The 21,228-nt window shown below is 34.8% G+C and overlaps 1 protein-coding gene across 1 annotated transcript in view; it reads right to left on the minus strand.

The window, feature by feature from the left end:
* LOC102025115 (heat shock factor protein 3-like) overlaps window positions 1-21,228 on the minus strand; it is a 57,025-nt gene that overhangs the window by 26,045 nt on the left and 9,752 nt on the right. Inside the window, exons 2-3 of the mRNA XM_013502808.1 lie at window positions 19,858-19,966; window positions 1,088-1,212 (exon numbers count right to left, since the gene is read on the minus strand). Of these exons, the coding sequence (XP_013358262.1) occupies window positions 1,088-1,212; window positions 19,858-19,888 (156 nt within the window). The 5' untranslated portion in view covers window positions 19,889-19,966. The remainder of the gene's footprint in view (window positions 1-1,087; window positions 1,213-19,857; window positions 19,967-21,228) is intronic.

The following is a 21,228-nucleotide window of genomic DNA, read 5'->3' on the forward strand; positions in this document are numbered from 1 at the left end:
GTGGTATGAGTCCGGCCCACACTCGGACCCAGGAGCGCTGCAGCTCCCGGAGAACTCGCTGCCTCTAGCTTTGTATTTCATTCTTCTACCTCATCTATGTAGGAGGGCATCATAAGGTTGTTATAAGTAAAATGAAGATTATATTGCTTTAGAATTATGAAAAAAATATTCTGTGAATCAAGTTTGCCATATTCCAGTGGTTCTCTAGTATTAGAATCCCTTTACTTATTTGAAATTTTTTGAAATCCCCAAAACATTTTGCTGGTATGGATTATAAATATAAAAGCATACCATATTAGAATTAAAATTTGATAAAATTTCAAATATTTATTACTTTCTTTACACTGTTAGAAAAATTCCTTTTACTTCATATTCTCCCAAAAATGTCTCAAGAGCTCTGTGGAGTTGGAAATCATACGTTAAGAATCACTAGTCTGGGGGCTGGGGATTTAGCTCAGCGGCAAAGTGCCTGCCTGGCAAGCGCAAGGTGGTGAGTTCGGTTCCCGGTACCAGAGAAAAACCAAAAAAAAAAAAAAAAAACAAAAAAAAACAAAGAATCACTAGTCTGAACAACATTTTAGAGCATGCTTTTGTTCCTAAACTTTTGGTATGCAGCACCCGTTTGGACATGAGGTTCATAAAAATATCAACACTCATAGACATCTCATGAGTGAAAAGCTGGGTTACTATTTATATTCTGTCTCAATCTATAAGTACTTTGGGTGTGAACAGACAGGCTCAGCTCCTATTTTGCTTATTAAGACAAATATAAAAATAAACTTCCTAACTTTTCCTGATCTCCTCTGCCTAGTACCTAAAATGTTACATTTGAGTATGCATGGTAGAAATACACAAAGCAATAAAACATAACTCATGAAAAGTGATAAAACTTTGAACAAATCAATATCAAGAGGTCATCTTTCTAGGGAACCAGAAAAAGTACCCAGCAAATGCATTTCCACCAGCCAAATTTGAGCAACAAGTTTGAACCTTAAGACTTAAAAAAAAAGTAAAATATTTAAAGCAAGGAAAGATCAGCTTGCAGCTCAACTTTTTACAGAAAAGTGTGAGACAATAGTCCTCCTACTTTGCGCTTGATGTGTTCTAGAACATTGGATTCTCCTCTTCTGAAGAATGGATGTTGAAATTCTGTAGTTGGTATCTTCTGGCCACTCTTTCCATTCTCCAATCGAATTACCTTTCGGAAACCATCTAGCAATACAGAAATGAATAAATACATGCATACATACATACATACATAACAATTGACAAACAATGGCCATTGAATAAATTCTTGGCAAGAGAGCTGAAAATTATCAGCATGTATTAACAATGCTGCAAAATATCTGGCTACCACATCATAATTGCTGGATTATAATAGGCTAATTTCAAACTTTGGAACTGATATCTCAATAACCCATTTTATTTTTTTTTTTATTTTTTTTATTTTTTAATTTTTTTTGGTTTTTCTCCGGTACCGGGAACCGAACTCACGACCTTGCGCTTGCCAGGCAGGCGCTTTGCCGCTGAGCTAAATCCCCAGCCCCAACCCATTTTATTTTGTTTATACAAAACTTACAAATGATCCGAGGGTGCTAGTGAGAAAGTATGGATAATTAAAATCTATGTATAATCAGCCAGTTTAATTTTAAACAATAGCTTCAAATTTCTGTAGCACCCACTATTATGTGGCAATATCTCAAAGATTACTGAGTGAGAGCAAAAATAACTGATTTTCGTTTCATCTTTTAGTGTTCTGCTCACCTTTTAAAAAGACTGAAAAGGAAGTCGGTATTAAAAGGAGAAGCAAAAGTCTTAGATGACAAACTAGATCGTCTGCTCCTAAAATAATCAAGAGCAGCAACAATAAAACAACACAGTTAAAAATGGGATAAAGATTTGAATAAATGTTTCTTAAAGGAGAACTGCAAATGGCCAACAAATGTATGAAAAGAATAGCATGCACCACTGTTTATCAGGGAAATGTAAAGCAAAAACGTAATATTATATCCACCTTTTCCAGTACTAATTGTGATTAACATTTACCTAATAGTTTATCTGTTTGTTGAAAAGAAAGTTTGTGCTACTGTTTGTTTCTTTTTTGTAAGAATAATACTGGTTTTTGTCTCATACTGAGTAACTACTTTAAAGATAATGATACACAGTATGATAACTATTGTTGGCTGTCTTTGTTTTTTCATAAAAAAATACAAAAATAAGGTGCTGGTGGGAATGTGGAGAAAAGGGAACTTTTAAACATGTTGATGAGTTACAGCCAGTATGGAAGTTCCTTAAAAACTAAAAATAGAACTACCATATGATCCAGAAATCCTGTTTGTGGGTATACAGTCAAAGAAATGAAATCACCATGCCAAGGAGATTCCTACACTTTCATGTTTATAGTGACACTATCCAAAATAATTAAGATATCAAATTAGGTGCCTTTCAAGAGATGAATGAATAAAGAAAATATGGCATATATACAAAATTTAATATTCAGCCACAAAGAATGAAATTCTGTTGTTGATAACAAAATGGATGGAACTGGAGGGCATTAAATTAAACGAAACAAGGCAGACACAGAAAGAAATACCTTATGTTCTCTCTCATATATGTAAGCTGAAAAAGGTGTATCTGAATGTAGAAGAGTTATTATTAGAGATTAGAAAGTGTGTGTTGGAGAGGAAAGACTGGACAAAAGGAAGTTAAATGGTGGGCACCAAGACACCATTAAATAGAAGAAATAAGCTCCAGTGTTGCACAGCTCAGTGGAATAGCTATAGCTCCAAATAACCTAGTACGTTTTGTGAAGATATATAGAAAGGCAGCGATCAAAGACTCCAAATATAAAGCAATGGTAAGGACAGGAAAATGCTAATTGCCCTGATTTGAGCAGTGTAAGCTGTATACATGTGTTAACGTATGCCACTGGGTTATAGTAGTGCATGCCTATAGTCCCAGTTACTCCAGAAGCTGAGGCAGGAGGACTGCGTGAGACTAGGAGTGTAAGGCCAGTCTGGGCAGTACGGCAAGACCATGTCTTAAAAAATACTTATATGTCACATTGAACTCCATTAATATGTACAATTAATGTATACTAACCAAAAATAAAACAAAATCTAAAAAGATCACGTGTTAATTTTTTCAGAAAGGAAATGGAGGGATTGTGTATTATGTGTTTCTGCTTTTGTGTTTTCTTTTTTTTTTTTTTTTAGTAATAGGATCAAATTTAAGGCTTTTGAGCATGCTAGGTAAGCACCCTACCACTAAACTACAATCCCTCATCCACAGCTTTTGTGTGTGTGTGTGTGTTTGAGATAAGGTCTTGCTAATTTGCCCAAACGGGCCTGAAACTTGCAATTGGCTTGCTTCAGTCTGCTGAGTAGCTGGGATTACACTGCACCCAGCTTTTATGTATTTATAATATAATAAAAAGTTACAACTACATAACTGATTCAAGAGGTAGAGCAGGAACCAGTAATTTACAATATTCTAAAGACCAGAATTGGAGAATAAAAATGGTGGGGTAGAGACCAGCAGCAAAATACAGAAAAAGACAAGGCAACAGAAATAGTCAAAAAACTCCCAACTCCCCCAAAACTGATCCATGATGCACTGATGGGGAATAAATAAAAAATCACATAAGTGAATTATACAAAATGATAAAAAGAGGTTACAAAAATCCCCACCGGATCAGTAAGTTGCTCAGTTAGCTAAAAAAAGGACAGAACCAAGCAGATAATGGACTAGATAAAGGAAATGTTTGTTGAGTTTACAGAACACTAATGAAAAACTAGCTGAGCTAAATAAAATTATACAAAACATGAATTAACAGCTTAGTAAAGGATTAAGGTCCATGTAAATATAACAAACAGAAATCCAGAATAAAAATTCTATTGAAAGTATGGGCAACAGAAGTGACTAATGTGTGAGGATAGAGTGTCAGAACTAGAACACAGGGCTGATATAAGTGATCATATAATCAGAGACATCTTTTTAATTTTTTATCTTAAAGAGAAAAAACACTAAAAACAATAATACAAAATTTCAAACCAGGGCTGGGGATTTAGCTCAGCGGCAAAAGCGCCTGCCTGGCAAGCACAAGGTCGTGAGTTCGGTTCCCGGTACTGGAGAAAAACCAAAAAAAAAAAAAAAAAAAAAAAAAAATTCAAACCAAGATAGGAGAGTAACAATGGTTAGTACATTGCTTATTGTTATCTTCAAAGCACTTGCTCTGATTACAGGATATAGGCATGAAAAATTGATCAAATGGTACAAACACAAACCTTTCTTTTCAATGAACTAATAGAAGTTAGTAGTATAGCCATTGTAACTATCTTGTATATATACATATATGTAAATACAATATGAATATGTATGTATATATTTATATTTACCTTTTCCTTTTTTCTTACTTCTTTTCTCCTTTCCCCCATTCCAGTTTCTCTTTTCTTTTGAACAGTTTCTTCCCATTTCCCAATGTCTATTGTACATTTTGGCTCTTATTTACTCTTTCAAATTCGTACACCAGGGAGATAATATGATGTTTACACATGCGAGACTGATTTATTTCACTTATATGTGTGTTCTCAAGTTGCATCCATTTATCTATAAAAGTCTCAAGTTTATCCTTCTTTATAACTGAGTGATACTCCATTGTATAAAAATACCACATTTTTTTTTATCCATTCTTTGGTTGAAAAAGTCTTTTTCGGGGGAGGGGTACCAGGAATCAAACTCAGTACCTTGTGCTTGCCAGGCAGGCACTGTGCCACTCAGCTATATCGTTGACCATAAGACATTTTAAAAACAACATGTGAACATGAAAAATAGATTAAACAGTTAATAGATGACACAAAGAAAACCAATCTAAGATTAATTGAAATTAGTAAAAAATCAAAAGGTAGCACAACTGGCATAAAAATCCTTTTTACAGAAATAATAACAGAAAAATTTTCCAGGTGTGGGAAAAGGATGTAATATGCAGTTAAGTGAGGCATATAATAGAACCTCAAATAGCTCAAGCAGAAAATATTTCTCCATGACACATCATAGGCAAAATTTCAGAAGTCCACCACAATCTTAAAAGCTGTTAGAGAAAAGCAAAAATTCACCTACATAGATAAACCCTATCGGATTACATCAGACTTCTCAAAACACACCTTAAAGCCCAGAAGAGCTTGCAATGAAGTGCTCTAAGTCCTAAAGAAAAACAACGTTTGACCCAGACTGTTATATCCTGGAAAATTGTCTTTCAGTATTGATGAAGATCTTTCCATGACAAAGAGCACACATAACCATAAAACCAGAATTCAAAAATATTCTCAAAAATATCTTAGAAAGAAGCTTTCATGCCTATTCATGATATCCCACCCTCACACTGTAGGGTGTACTTCTTTCCCTAATTTTGTTTGACCCAAACTCTGCACAGTCTGTTGTCTTCCCTACCTTTATTAAAACTTTGCTATCATTAAAAAAGTGTCTTTCAAAGAGACAATGGAAACAACAACGTGAAAAAGTCTAATAGAATGAATACAAGAGGCAGAGTGGACAGTCAAGCAAGGAGAAGGGGACAAAAGAATCAGCAATAGGAAAATAATGGAGTGACAGGAATGAGTCAATATCTTTCAGTAATAATTCTCAAAGTGAATACTCTCAATTCCTCAATATAAAGATACAGATAGGCAGAATAGATCAAAAACCAAAACTCAACAATATGCTGTATAGAAGAAACATATTTAATCCAAAAACAAATTCATAGACTAAAAATCAAAGGATGAAAAATAATGTATTCTTGCAATGGGTACCATAAACCAAGCAAGGTACCTATAACATTTTCAGACAAAGTGAACTTCAAGCAAAAACTGATCTGAAGTAGCAAAGAAGGTCATTATTAGGGGAACAATTCAACAGGAAGAGGTAACAGTTATTAGCATATATACAATGAACACCAGTGTACCCAACATCATAAAACAAATAGTACTTCATCTTAAAGATCAGATAAACATCAACACAGTGTGGAAGACCTCATATCTCACTGTTACAAATAGGCAGACAAACTAAAGAAAACAATCAACAAAGAAGTATCAGAGTTGAACCACACATTGGAACAAATGGTCGTAATAGCTATATAGAGAGTGTTTCACTCAACAGAACAGAATACAAATTCTTCTCAGCAGTACACGGAAAATTCCCCAAAATAGACCACATAACAACCCATAAAACATATTTAAGTAAATACAAAAGAACTGAAATTATCACATGCAATGAAACAAAAAATCAGTGACAAAAGAAACCGCAGACTTTATATAAATGCATGGAAATTAAACAATATATTCTTGAATAATCAATTGCTCACAGAAGAAATTACAGAAAAAATTAGAGAGTTCGTGCATGGAGTCAAACAATATTGCCAGTACAACATACCAGAACTTGTGGGACACAATGAAAGCAATTCTGAGAGGAATGTTTATTGTTGGGAATGCCCATATCAGAAATAACCAAATGAAGCCAAATAAAGAACCTAATGATGAACCTCAATGTCCTAGAAAAACGAAAACAAACTAAATTGAAAGCTTGCACAAGAATGAAAATTACAAAAACAGAACAGAAATTAATGAAATTGAGACTAAAATAAACAATACAAAGAAGCAAGGAATCAGAGATCTGGTTCTTCAAGAGAACAAACAAAACTGAAAAAAAAAATCCATAGCCAAACTTCCCAAAAAAGGAAAAACCCAAATCAATGCAATGAAAAATGAAAAAGGCAAAATCACAGAAGATTATTAGTAACTACTTTGGAAATCTGTACTCCCATAAATTGGGGAATGCAAAAGAAATGGATAGATTAGATAAATAGGAAATAGTAAAACTGAGCCAAAACATTATACAAAAACTAAATAATCAAATAAGAGGCAATGAAACTGAACACTTCAAATTAGCAAAAGCACAGGACTTGATGGTTTCACCATCCAAAACCAGTGAAGTACTCAATTTAAAAAAGGCCAATCTCCTTAATGGACATAGACAAAAAACTTCAACAAGATATTGGCAAATATAGTGCAGCAAAATCATCAAAAAGATCCTGCATCATGACCAAGGTAGCTTCATCCCAGGGATACAAGAATAGCTCAATATATGCAAATCAATAAATATAATGTACCACATGAATAGACACAAGGACAAAAATTACATGATCATCTCAATAGATGAAGAAAAAGCTTTTGACAAAATCCAATGCCCACTCATGATTAAAAAGCCTGAAGAAAATAAGTATAGAATGTTCTTATCTCAATCTGATAAAAGTATTTTTTGACAAACATTATATTAAATGGGGTAAAGCTGAAAGCTTTCCCTTTCAAATCAGGAACAAGAGGAGGATATCTACTATCATCACACCCATTCAATATAGTACTCAAAACAGCCAGAGCAATAAGGAAAAAGGAAGAAATAAAAGAAGTACATGTAGGATAAAAAGGAAGTAAAATTATCATTATTTGCAGATGACATGATCCATTACACAGAAGAACCAAAGAGTATCACCAAAAGACTCCTAGAATTAATAAGCAAATTCAGCAATGCAACAGAACACAAAACCAACACATACAAAAAATCCATATTATACCTGTATACCAATAATTAAATCACCAATGAAGAAATTAGGAAAGCAGTACCATTCATAGTAATATATAAAAATAAATACTTAGAATTAACCTAGTGAAAGAAGTAAAAAACCTCTAAAACCAAAACTGCAGTACTCTGAAAAAGGAAATTGAAGCAGACATCAGGAAATGGAAAAACATCCCATTTCTGCATGAGTTACCAATATTTCAAAATGGCCATCCATCCAAAACTGATGATATACAGCTTTGACGCAATCTCAATCAAAATACAAACAGCATTTCTCACACAACTGAAAAAAAAAACTAAAAAAAATATGGAACTTAAAGAGACCTAGAATAGTAAAAAGCAATCTTGGGCAACAAAGCAAAGCACAGGCATCGCAATCCTGGATATACCTTGAGCTATAATGTTAAGTTTAATGAATCTAAGGACAGGATTAAACATTGTATGGTTCTCTTATGTTAGAAACCAGAAATATAAATAAATTAATGAGCAAAGTAAAAGATAAATCATAGGAAATAGGGAAATAGTTGTTTTTCAAAAGTTCAGGGAACCAAGAGATGGAGGGAGGTGACAGGGAGTGGAGGAGAGAAGAAAGGGATGAAAAAAGAATTAAGATGTGTGACATACATGGGCCAACTTTCCACAATGAATGTAATCATTATGCACTGAAAACATGTACTAATAATAATTTTAAAGGGTTTAAGGCAAAGCACAAAACAGCAGGATTGAGCTGGGGATACTGCTGCATCACACCACACTTGCTTTTCATGCATGAGGCCCTGGGTTCAATTGTTCAATTCCTAACACCATGCACAATTAGAGAGACACACAGACAGACAGACAGACAAGACAGAGACCAATTTCCAAACATCACCTGGTGTAATGATTAGTAAGAAGTTGTGCAAGGATGATAAACGGCAGCAGTATAATGAAGTTTTTTGAATTATTTGTTAAAACTAAATATGAATTACCCATCTTATTTCTTTGAGTTCATGTGAGAATACAGATTTATGAACACAAACAATCAGCTCACAGAAACTAACAAGAAAAGGGAAAAGGGTACCATTCAGTGATGGAGTATGTATACGTAAAAATGCTGTTGCTGAAACATTGTTTTCACATGTGTTAGAAAAAGAACCTTTGCTTTTCTGCCTCCCTTCAAGAAGACAGTGGTTTCCAAAGACATCCAGAAAATTCCTATCATGGTCTAATCTTTATTTTTTGAGATAAGGTCTTGTTATGTAGTCCAGACTGGCTTTGAACTTGCTACGTAACCTAGACTGGCTGTTATGGTTTGTATGTAGATGCACCCCCAAAGCCTCATGCTGTCATAGGTTGAGCTTTTAAGATCTAGGGTTTGTGCTGTGGGGATCAAGGACATGATGCTGGGGTTGATTCATGATGTGATGTTAGGATTGTGTGAATGCTACCCACCCTAAAGGCCATCTACGACAAACCCATCAACAGCAGCATATTGAATGACAGAAGTTGAAATGTTTTCCACTAAATCAGGAATAAGACAAACATATATGCCAATTTTCACCACTTACAATCAACAAAGTACTGGAAATCCTAGCCAAAGCAATAAGGCAAGAGAAAAAAATAAATGGCATCCAAACTGGAAAGGATGCAGTAATTGCTTGCAGATAATATGATCTTCTATACGTAAGGCCTCCACTCAAAAATTGTTGGAATTAATAAATCAATTCAGTAAGGTTGCAGAATACAAAATCAATATACAAAAATCAATAACATTTTTACACATTAAAAGTGAAATATATGAAAGACTAATCAAGAAATCAATTCTGTTTGGAACAGATACAAAAATACCTAATAAGTTTAAGAAAGTTAGTGATCTCTATAATAAAAGTTATAAAACATGAGTGAAATTGAGGAGGGCACAAATAAGTGTAAGTATATCTTATGTTCATAGATCAGAAGAATTAATACTTTTTTAATGTACAGCCTCAATGCAATTCCCCCTAAAATACTAATGAGGGGAGTGGGGAATGGCAAAGCAGTGAGTGCCAGTAACTCACCTTCTCCAGGAGAAAGTGTCTAGAGCCTGGAAAACAGTTTAGAGTGTTATCAAAGTGAGAGAAGCTTACCCAGAACCAGGAGGAAATTCACCAAAAAAAAAAAAAAAAAAAAAAAGAAAGAGTTAATTGATACAGAACAAATACAGAAGAGAGGGGATGCTTGGGAAACCAGGCCACCAGAGAGCAGCTGTCTAGCTGTCAAATGGGAGACAAAATGAAACCACAAATTTTCACTCATGGAACCAGACAACTGCGGTGGGGTTGAGAGAATCAGCAACAGTTAGAACTGGCAAGGAAAACAAGGAATATTGCTCCCAAAGTAGCCTTCCAAGTCAACAGTGGATGACTGACCTTGGTACAGCACCCACCACCATAACCCTGCGGGGAGAGCAAGTGGGGAAACCACTGTAGGGAAGTCTCAGTCCTGGAGCCTGGGCTCTGGAAGAGCCGCCGCTCCTTTGTCTCCAGGTCATGCTCCATGCTCTCAAGTCTCTAGAGTGGATGGATGAAGGACAGCCATGGGAGACTCAGCAGTTGGAAAGTAGGTTGCAGGAAGTCCCACTGAGGAGCTGGGACTCATGAGCACAGTCTTGACTCCTATGTGCAGAGGCCAGGTTCAGTCCGAGTTACGTAGTAGAGGAAGTTCATATTGGCACCAGTTCACAGTGGATGCAGAGGTCTGCACTAAACCTCATTCAGTGAGCAGACCGCCACCATAAACTTCCAGTGTAAACAGTGATACCTCCTGGCTTGAACTCCCCTCCTAGGGGCTGGGGATTTAGCTCAGTGGCAAAGCGCCTGCCTGGCAAGCGCGAGGTCATGAGTTCGGTTCCCGGTACCAGAGAAAAACCAAAAAAAAAAAAAAAAGAACTCCCCTCCTTAATTCTAGGTTGAGGAAAAGAGCCATGCATGCGAAACAATAGAAAACTTTGTTTTATTATTTTTATGCTATTCTACTGTTTTAACATTTTTTACTTCTTCTTTCATTGTTTTCCTCCTCCTGCTCACTTCCCAATTTTATTCCATCATTTCTCTTTTTATTTATTTATGAGCATCTCTGTTTGAGTATGTGTGTTTCTCTTCCTCTTGCCTTTCTCATCCAATGTTGTTTACAGAGGGTTAGGGAATCCTCTCTTGTCTTTATATTCCTCCAATTTTTATCTATAACTTTTCACCTGACTTCTTTTTGCTGCTTATTTCTTCTCAAAATTTCTTTTCTTCTCCCTCTTTTGTCTCCCTTGAACTTTTTCTCTCTAATATTTATATCATTCACAGAATCTTTTCCCATTTGCTATTTCTCACTACTATTCCTGTACCCAGTTTCCTGCATTATCCTCATCTTAATATATAACATACCTTTACCATCATTAGCATTCTTTGCCCACCTCCTATTTCCTCATTCCCATACTGCACAGCAGAGTACCTAAATGTAACTTTTTTTTTCTCACCCCACACCCCAGGCATTACCCAGATCCCAAACACCTGGGCTTTAGATAACTGACTCTATAAAATCACATTTGAATGCTGTTTTTCACCATTAGAGGAGACACAGCCATTGCACTTACTGCATATTAACTAATTATGGGTCAATACTTGGGTTGCTATGATGCAGTCCCTATAGCCATGGAGTTTTTCTGTAGGCTAAATGGAGACCCAAAACAAGGTCTTACAGTATGTTAGTTCTCAACTAACCCTATTAGACACCACTGTAATGGATTACCCTGCTAATACTGTAGCAGGAATCATCCTAACTCAGTAGACAATTTCACACAAGTGAAGCTATCTGGTAATTCCACCATCACATCAGGAGAAAGGGACACCAAGAATTTCTAACTGAACAGTTCAGACTGGACTAGACTCTGCAAGAATGTCTAGGGGCTGGGGATGTAGCTCAGTGGCACAAGCGCCTGCCTGGCAAGCACAAGGTCCTGAGTTTGATTCCTGGTATCAAAAAGAAAAAGAATGTCTGTAAATTGGTAAAAAAAAGTCCTGAGTTTGAGTTAGCTTTAGTATTGCAGTGGAAGATGAAAGGAGACACTTTAATATGAGCACTGAGACTCTCTGGCAAAGAAGCTACTTGGGAATCACATATGCAAGGTCTCAATGGAATGTTTAAACTGGGTACCCATTGGACATATTATAGGCTTAAGTTTTTGTATGTGTTCTTGGTTTATTTAGGAATGTGCAGTTAGGTTATATTCTTTTATGTTGTCCTGTGTATATAAGGTTGTGCTTTTGTGTATTTGTTCTTTCATTGGCTCTAGGTTCTCTCTCTTGCCTGAGATACCTATCTAATTTCTTCATCTCAAATCCCCAAAACAGTATTAGCACGTTTCTTTATTCTTTTTCATAAACTCCTCCTCCAAGGTTTTTAAATTCCCCATACTTAGCTACCCCAGAGTCACTCCTATTGTCTCTAGTATTAACCCTCGATCTTCTCCATCCTAAGCCTTTGGCTTTGCCATGTCTTACCTAGCTTATTGTCCTCCCTATCAGGAGGTTCTGACAACCAGGTAGCTTTCTTCAAGTACAAAGTACTGTGAATCTCTTTTCTCCTATATCTCATCCTTGTCCCCATGAGTATCATTTGAAAACACTAATCTATCAATACTAATCCTTCAACTCACTTAACAGTACTCCAGTAGAATCTGATTCCACATCAATCTTTTGCCTAACATGCATGAAGATGTTGGTTATATCCCTAGCACTGGAAAAATCAAAATAAACAACCCAAATATTCATCTACCACTATTTCCACCATGAAGCTTCCCAGTTAGTGCCTAACACTCTTTATCTAACCACCTCCCATTCCCCTCACCCCACTTCACTTACTTCACTGCAGAACAACCACAAATAATGAACTGTCATAGTGTGTGTAGAAGATAGGAAAAGGGGAGAAGTGTAACTGCAAGGTCCATCATATAGAAGTTTTGTAACACTGAATCTGTGGAAGCCATTATAACCAGAAATAATTCTTTTGGCAAAGCATAGGGATAGAGTGCAAATTATTTGAAGTAAATAACAGAAGGAGTAAAGACTAGCATTTGACAAGCAAAGATGAAAATTATTCATAGGGAACCAATACCTTACTACAAATCTCCATATAAGCCACAAAATCTCACTTCTCTAGTCCTTCACCCTTAGAACCCGCCAAAAGAGGAAGATATATATGTATTCTTTTATGTTTACTTAAGCTGGTTTTCTGGACTAGTATGTGATCTCTTTTGGAAAAAAGTACCATGTGCTGCCGAACAGAATGTATATTGTAGAGGGGTGGACTACTCTGTATATATCCGATGAGTCTATGTTCAAGTGTGCTGTTCAGCTATGCTACTTATTAGGCATTTTGTAGAGTTGATCTATCTCTGGGAAAGTGCCACGTTAAAATCCCCTATTATGATTGTGTTAATGTTTACTTGATCTTTTAATTTCATAAGCTTTTGTTTTATTAAGTTACAAATATATCACAGATACATACAGGAGCATGGGGGAAGCAAGGAAACAGAACAGCTTCAAATTCTTCTAACTCCTGTAAGGGAGAGCAAGGGGCTGCAAAGGGAGAAGAAAATGAAGACCAGGTAGCAGAAATCTATGAAAAGTTTATAGAAGGAATGAAGAAAATTAAACAAGAGGAATTAAACAAATTCAAAGAGGAATTAAACAAAATATTCATAGTAATTCAAAGAGGAATTAAAATTCAAAGAGGAATTAAACAAAATATTCATAGTAATTACACTCAATATGTCTGTGGTGAATTTAGGGGAAAGAGGTGAAAAACAGGATGAGCCAACCTAAACAGTTCAAAATATGAATGACAGATTCAACAAGGATGTGGAGTCATTGAAAAGATGTCAGATAGAAACGACTGAAGTAAAAACTGTATAGAACTCATAACTTGCAGGAATGACCATTATGAAGACAGAATGTCTAGTATTGAAGACAAAACAGTGAATTATGCTGAAGAGCTCAAAGAAGTCAAAAAGAAGATAAGAGAACAAGAGAGGATTACCCAGAAACTGTTAGACGACAATAGGAAAATCAATCTAAGGCTAATTGTAAAGAAAAACTAGAAGGCAACAGATAGATTTCCTATCATGTTTATGCAAATCATAGAAGAAAAATTACTCAAGTGTAAGAAACGAGTTTAAAATGCAGGTAGCACTTATAGAACTTCTTTATGACAAAGAAAGAAGCTTAGCAAGGGATATCCTGATTAAGTGATCAGATATCTAGCAAAAACCAAAAAACACACAGAATTTTAAAAGCAGACAGTGGAAAACAAAAAATCATGTATAAAGGTAAACCAATTAGAATCACAGCAGACTTGTCACCACAAACTGTAAAGGAAGAAAAGCTTGGAGTGAAGTATTGCAAACTCTAAGAGCAAATACCTTCCAATCCAGAATAATTTATTCAGCAAAATTAACTTTCAAGATAGATGGAGAAATAAGATATTTCCATGAAAAACACCAGCTCAAAAGATATATGAGTACTAAACCAGTTCTTGAGAAAATACCTAAGAATATTTTCAACAGAAATAGCCAAACAGACACAGCTAAAAACATGGAGAAAATTAGTGATGTCAATGGATAAACAGTAACAAAACCATCAGGAAAAGAGAACCAGAGACTTCACCCATAGATAAAGGAGGCAATAATAGTGAATAACCAACACGTTTCATTAATATCACTCAATGTTAATGGCCTCAACTCTCCTATTAGGAGACACAGATTGGCAAACTGGATCAAAAATAGAATCCAATGATCGCTTGTATTCAAGAAACTCATCTAATCCAAAAATATACATATAGATTAAAAATTAAAGTTTAGACAACAACATTTCATACACCAAGACCCCCAAAACAAGCAGGGATGGCAATTACAATATCAGACATGGTAAATTTCAAGCTAAAACTGATTAGAAGAGACAAAAAAGGTCACTACATACTAGTTAAGGGAAAAATCTAACAAGAAGAGACAACATTGATAAACATATGTCAACAGAATACTGGAGCACCTAACTTCATAAAACAAAAACTTATGAAATTAAAAGAAGAAGTAAACATTAACACAATCATAGTAGGGGATTTGAACATGCCACTTTCCCAAAGAAATAGATTAACTATATACACAAAAACTAATAAATATCAGAGCTGAACAACACATATGAACATAGACTTAACAGATATATACAGAGTATTCCACATTCTTTTCAGCAGCACATGGTACTTTTTCCCAAAATAGATCACATACTTGTCCACAAAACCAGTTTAAGTAAATATAAATAATTTAAAATACCCCATGAACACTATCAAACCAATATGCAATGAAAATAAAAATCAATGAAAGAAGAAATTTCAGAAAAGGCAAAAGGTCCTAGAATAATAACAACATACTCCTAAACAAATATGGATCACAGAAGAAATGAAATAAAAACTCAAAAAATTTCTGGACATTAATTGACAACTATACAACTCAGTGAAACCTCTGGGACACCATGAAAGCAGTTCTGAGAGGAATATTTCTCACAATTAATGTTCACATTAGGAAAAGAGAGCAAGCCCAAATAAATAACCTGTTAGTCCCGCTGTTCATCTGTGATATGATAATTAACTTCATAAGGGTTTATAAAGTAAATGAATGAATCTGCTAATGGAAAAAAAAGAAAAGAAAAAGAAAAAAGCAAATAACCCCATGAGAAATCTTAAGATACTTGAGAAACAAACACAAACTAACCTCAAACTGAAATTAAGGAGGGAAATTATGAAGGTGAGAGCAGAAATCAATGAAATTGAGGCAAAAGGACAGTGAAATAAATCATTCAAATAAATAAAATTTAATTAGTTTATTGAAAGAATAAATAAAATAGATAAGTCCTTATCCAGACACTCCAAGGGAAAGAAAGAAAAGACTCACATCAATGCAACTAGAAATTAAAAAGGTCAAATCACAACAGATACTGTTGAAATCTGGAAGGTAGTAAATACTTCAAAACATTATATTACAACAAATCAACAAATTTTGAAGCATGGGACAGATTCCTAGACACATTGAACCTATTAAAATTAACCCAAGAAAACAAATATGCTTAATGACCCAATAACAAACAATGAAATTGACACTGTAATAAGAACCTGCCAGTTAAAAAGAGCCCAGGAACTGACAGATTCATTGTTGAATTCTACAAACTCTAAGTATATTATATCAATGAAAACACACACTGGGCCAGCATTATTTCTCTTTAAGCCCAGGAAATGGAGTCTTCAGGTCTTTTCATTGGCAATATTCTATATTATATCATAAATATTCCCCAAGCTCTTCAAAATAATTGAAAGGGATGGAGTGCTCCCAAGTTCATCTATAGAAGTCAGTGTCACCCTGATCTCCAAACCAGATAAAGACCCAATTAAAAAAGAAAACTATAGACCAACCTCCTGAATGAGCACAGATGCAAAAATCCTAAAAAAAAAATTAGCAGACTAAAGGTGAAATATTCCCTCCAGGAATTACTTTATGAAGCATTATCGCTCCCTCAAGCAATGAGATGTTTAACTTTCTTTTCCTATTCCCACAACTTCTGTGAGAGCAGATAGAGTAAAAATTAATTTTTATTTCTTAAAATTTTTCCTATTGAAGACTCTTTTTTTTAAAAAATTTTGTTTTGTTTTTTTGGTACTGGGAATCAAACTCATGACCTCAGGCTTACCAGGCAAGTGCTTATGCCACTGAGCTATATCCCCAGAATGAAAACCCATGTTTTATAAAAAAACAAGGTATAATTCCTTTGTATTTGGAATATATTCACAAGCAAGCTGATGTACCCCATGCTATCTACTCTACAACTCTGAATTTCCTTATCATTCATCCATTTAACAAACATTTATTGAACACTTAGTTTCCTGTTGGATAATTATTGGCTAAGCTTTGTGGAGTCTATAAAAGTCAGTAAGATGACATTCCTGCTTGCAAGAGGCTAACAGTACAGCAGAGAAGGCAAATACATTCACTACTACTATAAAACAATATGTTGGAATCATATAGGAAGGAATAATGAACTACGTCCAGAGTGGACGGCGATATATCAAATATCTTTAGAACAAAACTCACAAAATAGGAAAATAAGGCCAGCTGTGTTGGCCACACTTGTAATCCCAGCACTTGGGAGGCTGAGGCAGGAAGGTTGCTGCAAGTTAGAGGCCCGTCTGGGCTACATAGTAAGTTCAAGGTCAACATGAACTACGTAGTGAGACCCTGTTTCAAACAATCAAAGAATCAGAAAACTTAGACTTATCTTTGTGGAAAGCATATATTTCACAAGAATAAAAACACTCCTACAGAATTACATGGGAAGACAGTGGCTATCAAAACATTTGATAAATCCAGTGTGTTACTTTAAACCCCCTGAAGTCCCTGTGTTGAACACAGAAAAATTAAAATAAAAATTCAAAACAAGGTTTGGTCATTTGAATGTGGATGATAATCACCACATGTAATTTTCCTTAATATCTTTAAGTTCTCAGGGAAACAAAATTGTGAGGAAAAAATGCTGCTGTTCATCAAAGACATTTATAACAGAGGTTTCTAAAACTTGTGTGCAACAGACAATAGGTCTATAACTTTCTGTACAATGGACAAATATTCAACCATTAGGACATGGTGATAGTAATCATAAAACACGGCACTCTTTTTGGATTCTTCATCCAAAGAATCCAAAACAAGAGCCATTTCCCAAATATCTTTCTTCTAAAAACTCATAAATTTTAAAAGATATATGTGTGTGTGTGTCTATATGTATGTTCACAAATAACAATAGAAAAGTAAAGCTGTCTGAGATTGGCAAAATGGGGAATGTCTACTAATCAGCAAGAGGTTTCTTTCTGATGAGACAGAAATATTCTAAAATTAGATTGTGGTTATGCTAGCATATCTTCATAAATGTACCAAAAGCCATGAAATTAGCCACTTTAAATGGGTAAATTGTATATCAATAAAAAATCACACTGTGATAAGCACTGTGGTTGTCTTATAAAGGAAGTACTATGGGCATATTGGGAAAATGACATTAATTTTGACATATAAGAATGTGACATTTCTTGAAGGAGCTGAACTTGAAAATAAACAGAACTCTAATATACAGATACTAAGAATGGAGTTGGGGAGGAAGAGCATTTCACCCAAAGAAAATAGCACAAAGAAACACAAAGATACAGGAAAGTCTATGGCAATGCTACATAAAATGTGACTTATAGACTGATGCTGGTCTGCAATATATTTATTACTGGTTGGTGATAATTAAGTATTAAAGCTATAGTAGTACCTTAGACACGTTTATAATACTGTAATTCAACATTTCTGTGAAATCCACAGGTTAAAAACCCATTCGATTTTACCCAATAGTGGCTTGTAACAAATTGGATATCTTTTAAGAATGTGTTCTGCACTGTAGTTGATTTGAACAACCATCTTAGTTACTTTCTTATCACTGAGACACAATGCCTGACACTTTGTGAGTACAAATGGAAGGGTGAAAGGTTTATTTTGGCTCAGAGTTTGCAGAGGTTACAGTACATAATAGTCTGGCTCCATGGCAGGGCATCATGGTAGAGGAAGCTTACTTGTGTGCATGGTGGTGAAGCAGAGAAAGGGATCAAGGGAAGAGAGAAGGATGGAGCTACTCCTTTCCAGGCCTCTCCCCAAATGACCCATCTCCTCTGACCTGTCTCCATCTTCCAATTTACATTTAGCTATAAACTCAACAGTGAACTAATCCACTGATGTGTATCACACTCCCATGATACAATCACCTCCTAAAAGCCTCACCTGTGAGTACATGTTGCTTTGGGGGGACACCTAGATATAAACCATGACAAACATTGATATAATGCATGTAAAGAGAATTACTGGGGCTGGGGATTTAGCTCAGCGGCACAGCACCTGCCTGGCAAGCGCAAGGTTGTGAGTTCAATTCCTGGTACTGGAAAAAAACAACAACAAAAAAGACAATTACTAATTACCTGTGGAAAAATATGTGTGCATACACACACACACACACACACACACACACACACACACACACAATGAATGAGAAAAGAGATAGGGCAAGAAAGCACACAAAACAGAATAAGGTTGAACTGCAGAAGAATGTGAATACCAGACTGAGCAGTTAACCTTTATGTACTGTGGTGGGAACTAAGTGAGATTTTTTTTATAAAAAAGAGTGACACAATCAAAATTGTATTTTGAAAAGGTAAATAAGACAGTAACATGCATGAATTATTAGAGCAAGCAATGTGCATAATTTATTAGAATGGAGGAAAGGTTAGACTATCAGCTAAAAGGCTACTCTGGGACAGTAAGAGAGTGAAAAGGAGCGCACAAGGAAAAAGAGGAGGTCACTAATGCTTCCTATATAAGAACTTAAGAAAATTAAGGTATATAAAAATAGCCAAATCCGTCTTGAGCAAAAAGAACAAAGTAAAGGCATGTTCCAAACTTCAAAATATACTACAAAGCTATATTAACCAAAACAGCATAGTATTGGAATAAAAAATAAACACACAGACCAACACAATGGAACAGAGAATCCAGAAACTTGCATGCATCTACAGAGAAATGATTTCCAAAGACTAGAGAGAGAAATCTGTTTTATCAAAGTAATGGAGTCCAGACTTGACTTGTTCACTATGACCTTGATCAAGTATACTTAGTCTCATTAGGTTCCATTCCTTACATCTAACACAATAGCATTACAATAGACAAATTCTTAGCAACTATTCAGGGCTAAGATTCTGTAACTCAAAAGAATTAAAACTAATCTTGTCAGAAAGGGCATTTTTGTATTTGGAATCCCAATCAATAAACCAAACTAAGCAGATATATTTTGAGTACTGAAGTTTGAACTGAGGGCCTACACATCATGTTATATTGTAGGCTCTTCTTAATTGTTTTTAAAAAATTAATATATCATGTCTTTTAATTGCCAAGGTAGGGCTTGAACTTTCAATCCTCCCAGCTCTGTGTCCTAGAAGTGCCAACGTTACAGGCATGTGCCACCACACCCAGTGCAAGCTAAAGTAATAAGAACCCTCACTGAACTCAAAGTAACATTCATTTGTTTAAAATGAAAGGAGTAATTTTTTTCTGTGATAGCCCACTAAATTCTAATAATATTTGTAGAAATAAGTAAAACTCACAGATATTGAGCTGTCGTGTGAAGCTGGCCATATTGTTATGTTTGAAGTATTTTGGAAGTACATTTTGGGCAAACGTTTGTTCATTCACAATGCAAAAGCTGAGACCATTCTAAAAATAAAGAAGACAAAAAGGTAGTTATTTACAGAAAAAGTGAAATTTAAGTAAAACAACAGTTCAACAACAGTATATCAGGAACTAAAAATCTGAAAGACTTGTGAAAATGTAAAGCCAAAACTTATTATCAAAACGTGTAGGCTGGGAGATTATATATATATCTAAACTGAATATGTGTATATATATATATAAAATGCCAAAACAGAAGCTATGAAGAAAAATGCAATGGATTGACCACAAAAAAGAAAATCCATGTGAATAACCCCATAAATTAAAAATAAAGACAACATAATTAAAAGGTTAAATAAAAATGGGGAAAATATTTTCAGTTCAGACAACAAAGAGCTATTATTAGCACATAATGAGCTCCTATAAATTATTAAAACACAAAATCTTCATTAGAAAAAAATTGGATAAAGATATGAGGAAGTAATTAAAAGAATTAGCAAATTAAGGTTTAGAAAACTGTCCAAAATGTAAATTAAAAGAGTAATGAGATATAATCATGTCAAATTGGCAGAGATTTTTTAAAAAAATGTTAATCTCCAATCTTAACAAGTTAACAAAAGCTTTTTTTTTTCCAGTACCAGGAATCGAACTCACGACCTCGCAGGTGCTGTGCTGCTGAGCTAAATCCCCAGCCCCCCAAAGTTCTGATGAACAAGCAACCACACACTTTTGGTGCATATTTAAATTGCTTAACATTTCTAACAATATATATTTAAAGTCCTAAAGTTTTATGTTGGACTGAGAAATTTCTTAGGGAATAAGTGTATTAGTGTAAAACTTTAGCTATTAACTATTGTATAAATAATCATATTTAATATTTTTTAAATATTATGTTCTAATAGTTTATAAAACTACACAATACTGTTGGTGAAAAAACTGAAAATGACCTAAATACTAAGATATTGACTAAACCTATGCAAATGAATGTTATACAACCATAAAATGAAGCTTTGGAAGAATATTTCATAAAATGGAAACATTTATGATATATTTTCAGTGAAAAAAGCAAACTTTCAACTGGTATAAAATATATCATTTTATGAATAGTAAAGATGTCAACCTGGAGATGTAGCTCAGTGGTAGAACACCAGCCTAACATGCTCAAGGCCCTGTGTTCCATCTCCAACGCTGGAAAAAACAAAATACCCACATACACAAAAGAATATTTTACAAACTGCTAACAATGGTTATCAATGGATGATAATATAAACGTTTTTTTAAATTTTGGATTTTTGCTTTTTGGTTAT

Source organism: Chinchilla lanigera, unplaced genomic scaffold (genome assembly GCF_000276665.1).
Source record: "Chinchilla lanigera isolate Chin_1 unplaced genomic scaffold, ChiLan1.0 scaffold00074, whole genome shotgun sequence".
Taxonomy (NCBI): domain Eukaryota; kingdom Metazoa; phylum Chordata; class Mammalia; order Rodentia; family Chinchillidae; genus Chinchilla; species Chinchilla lanigera.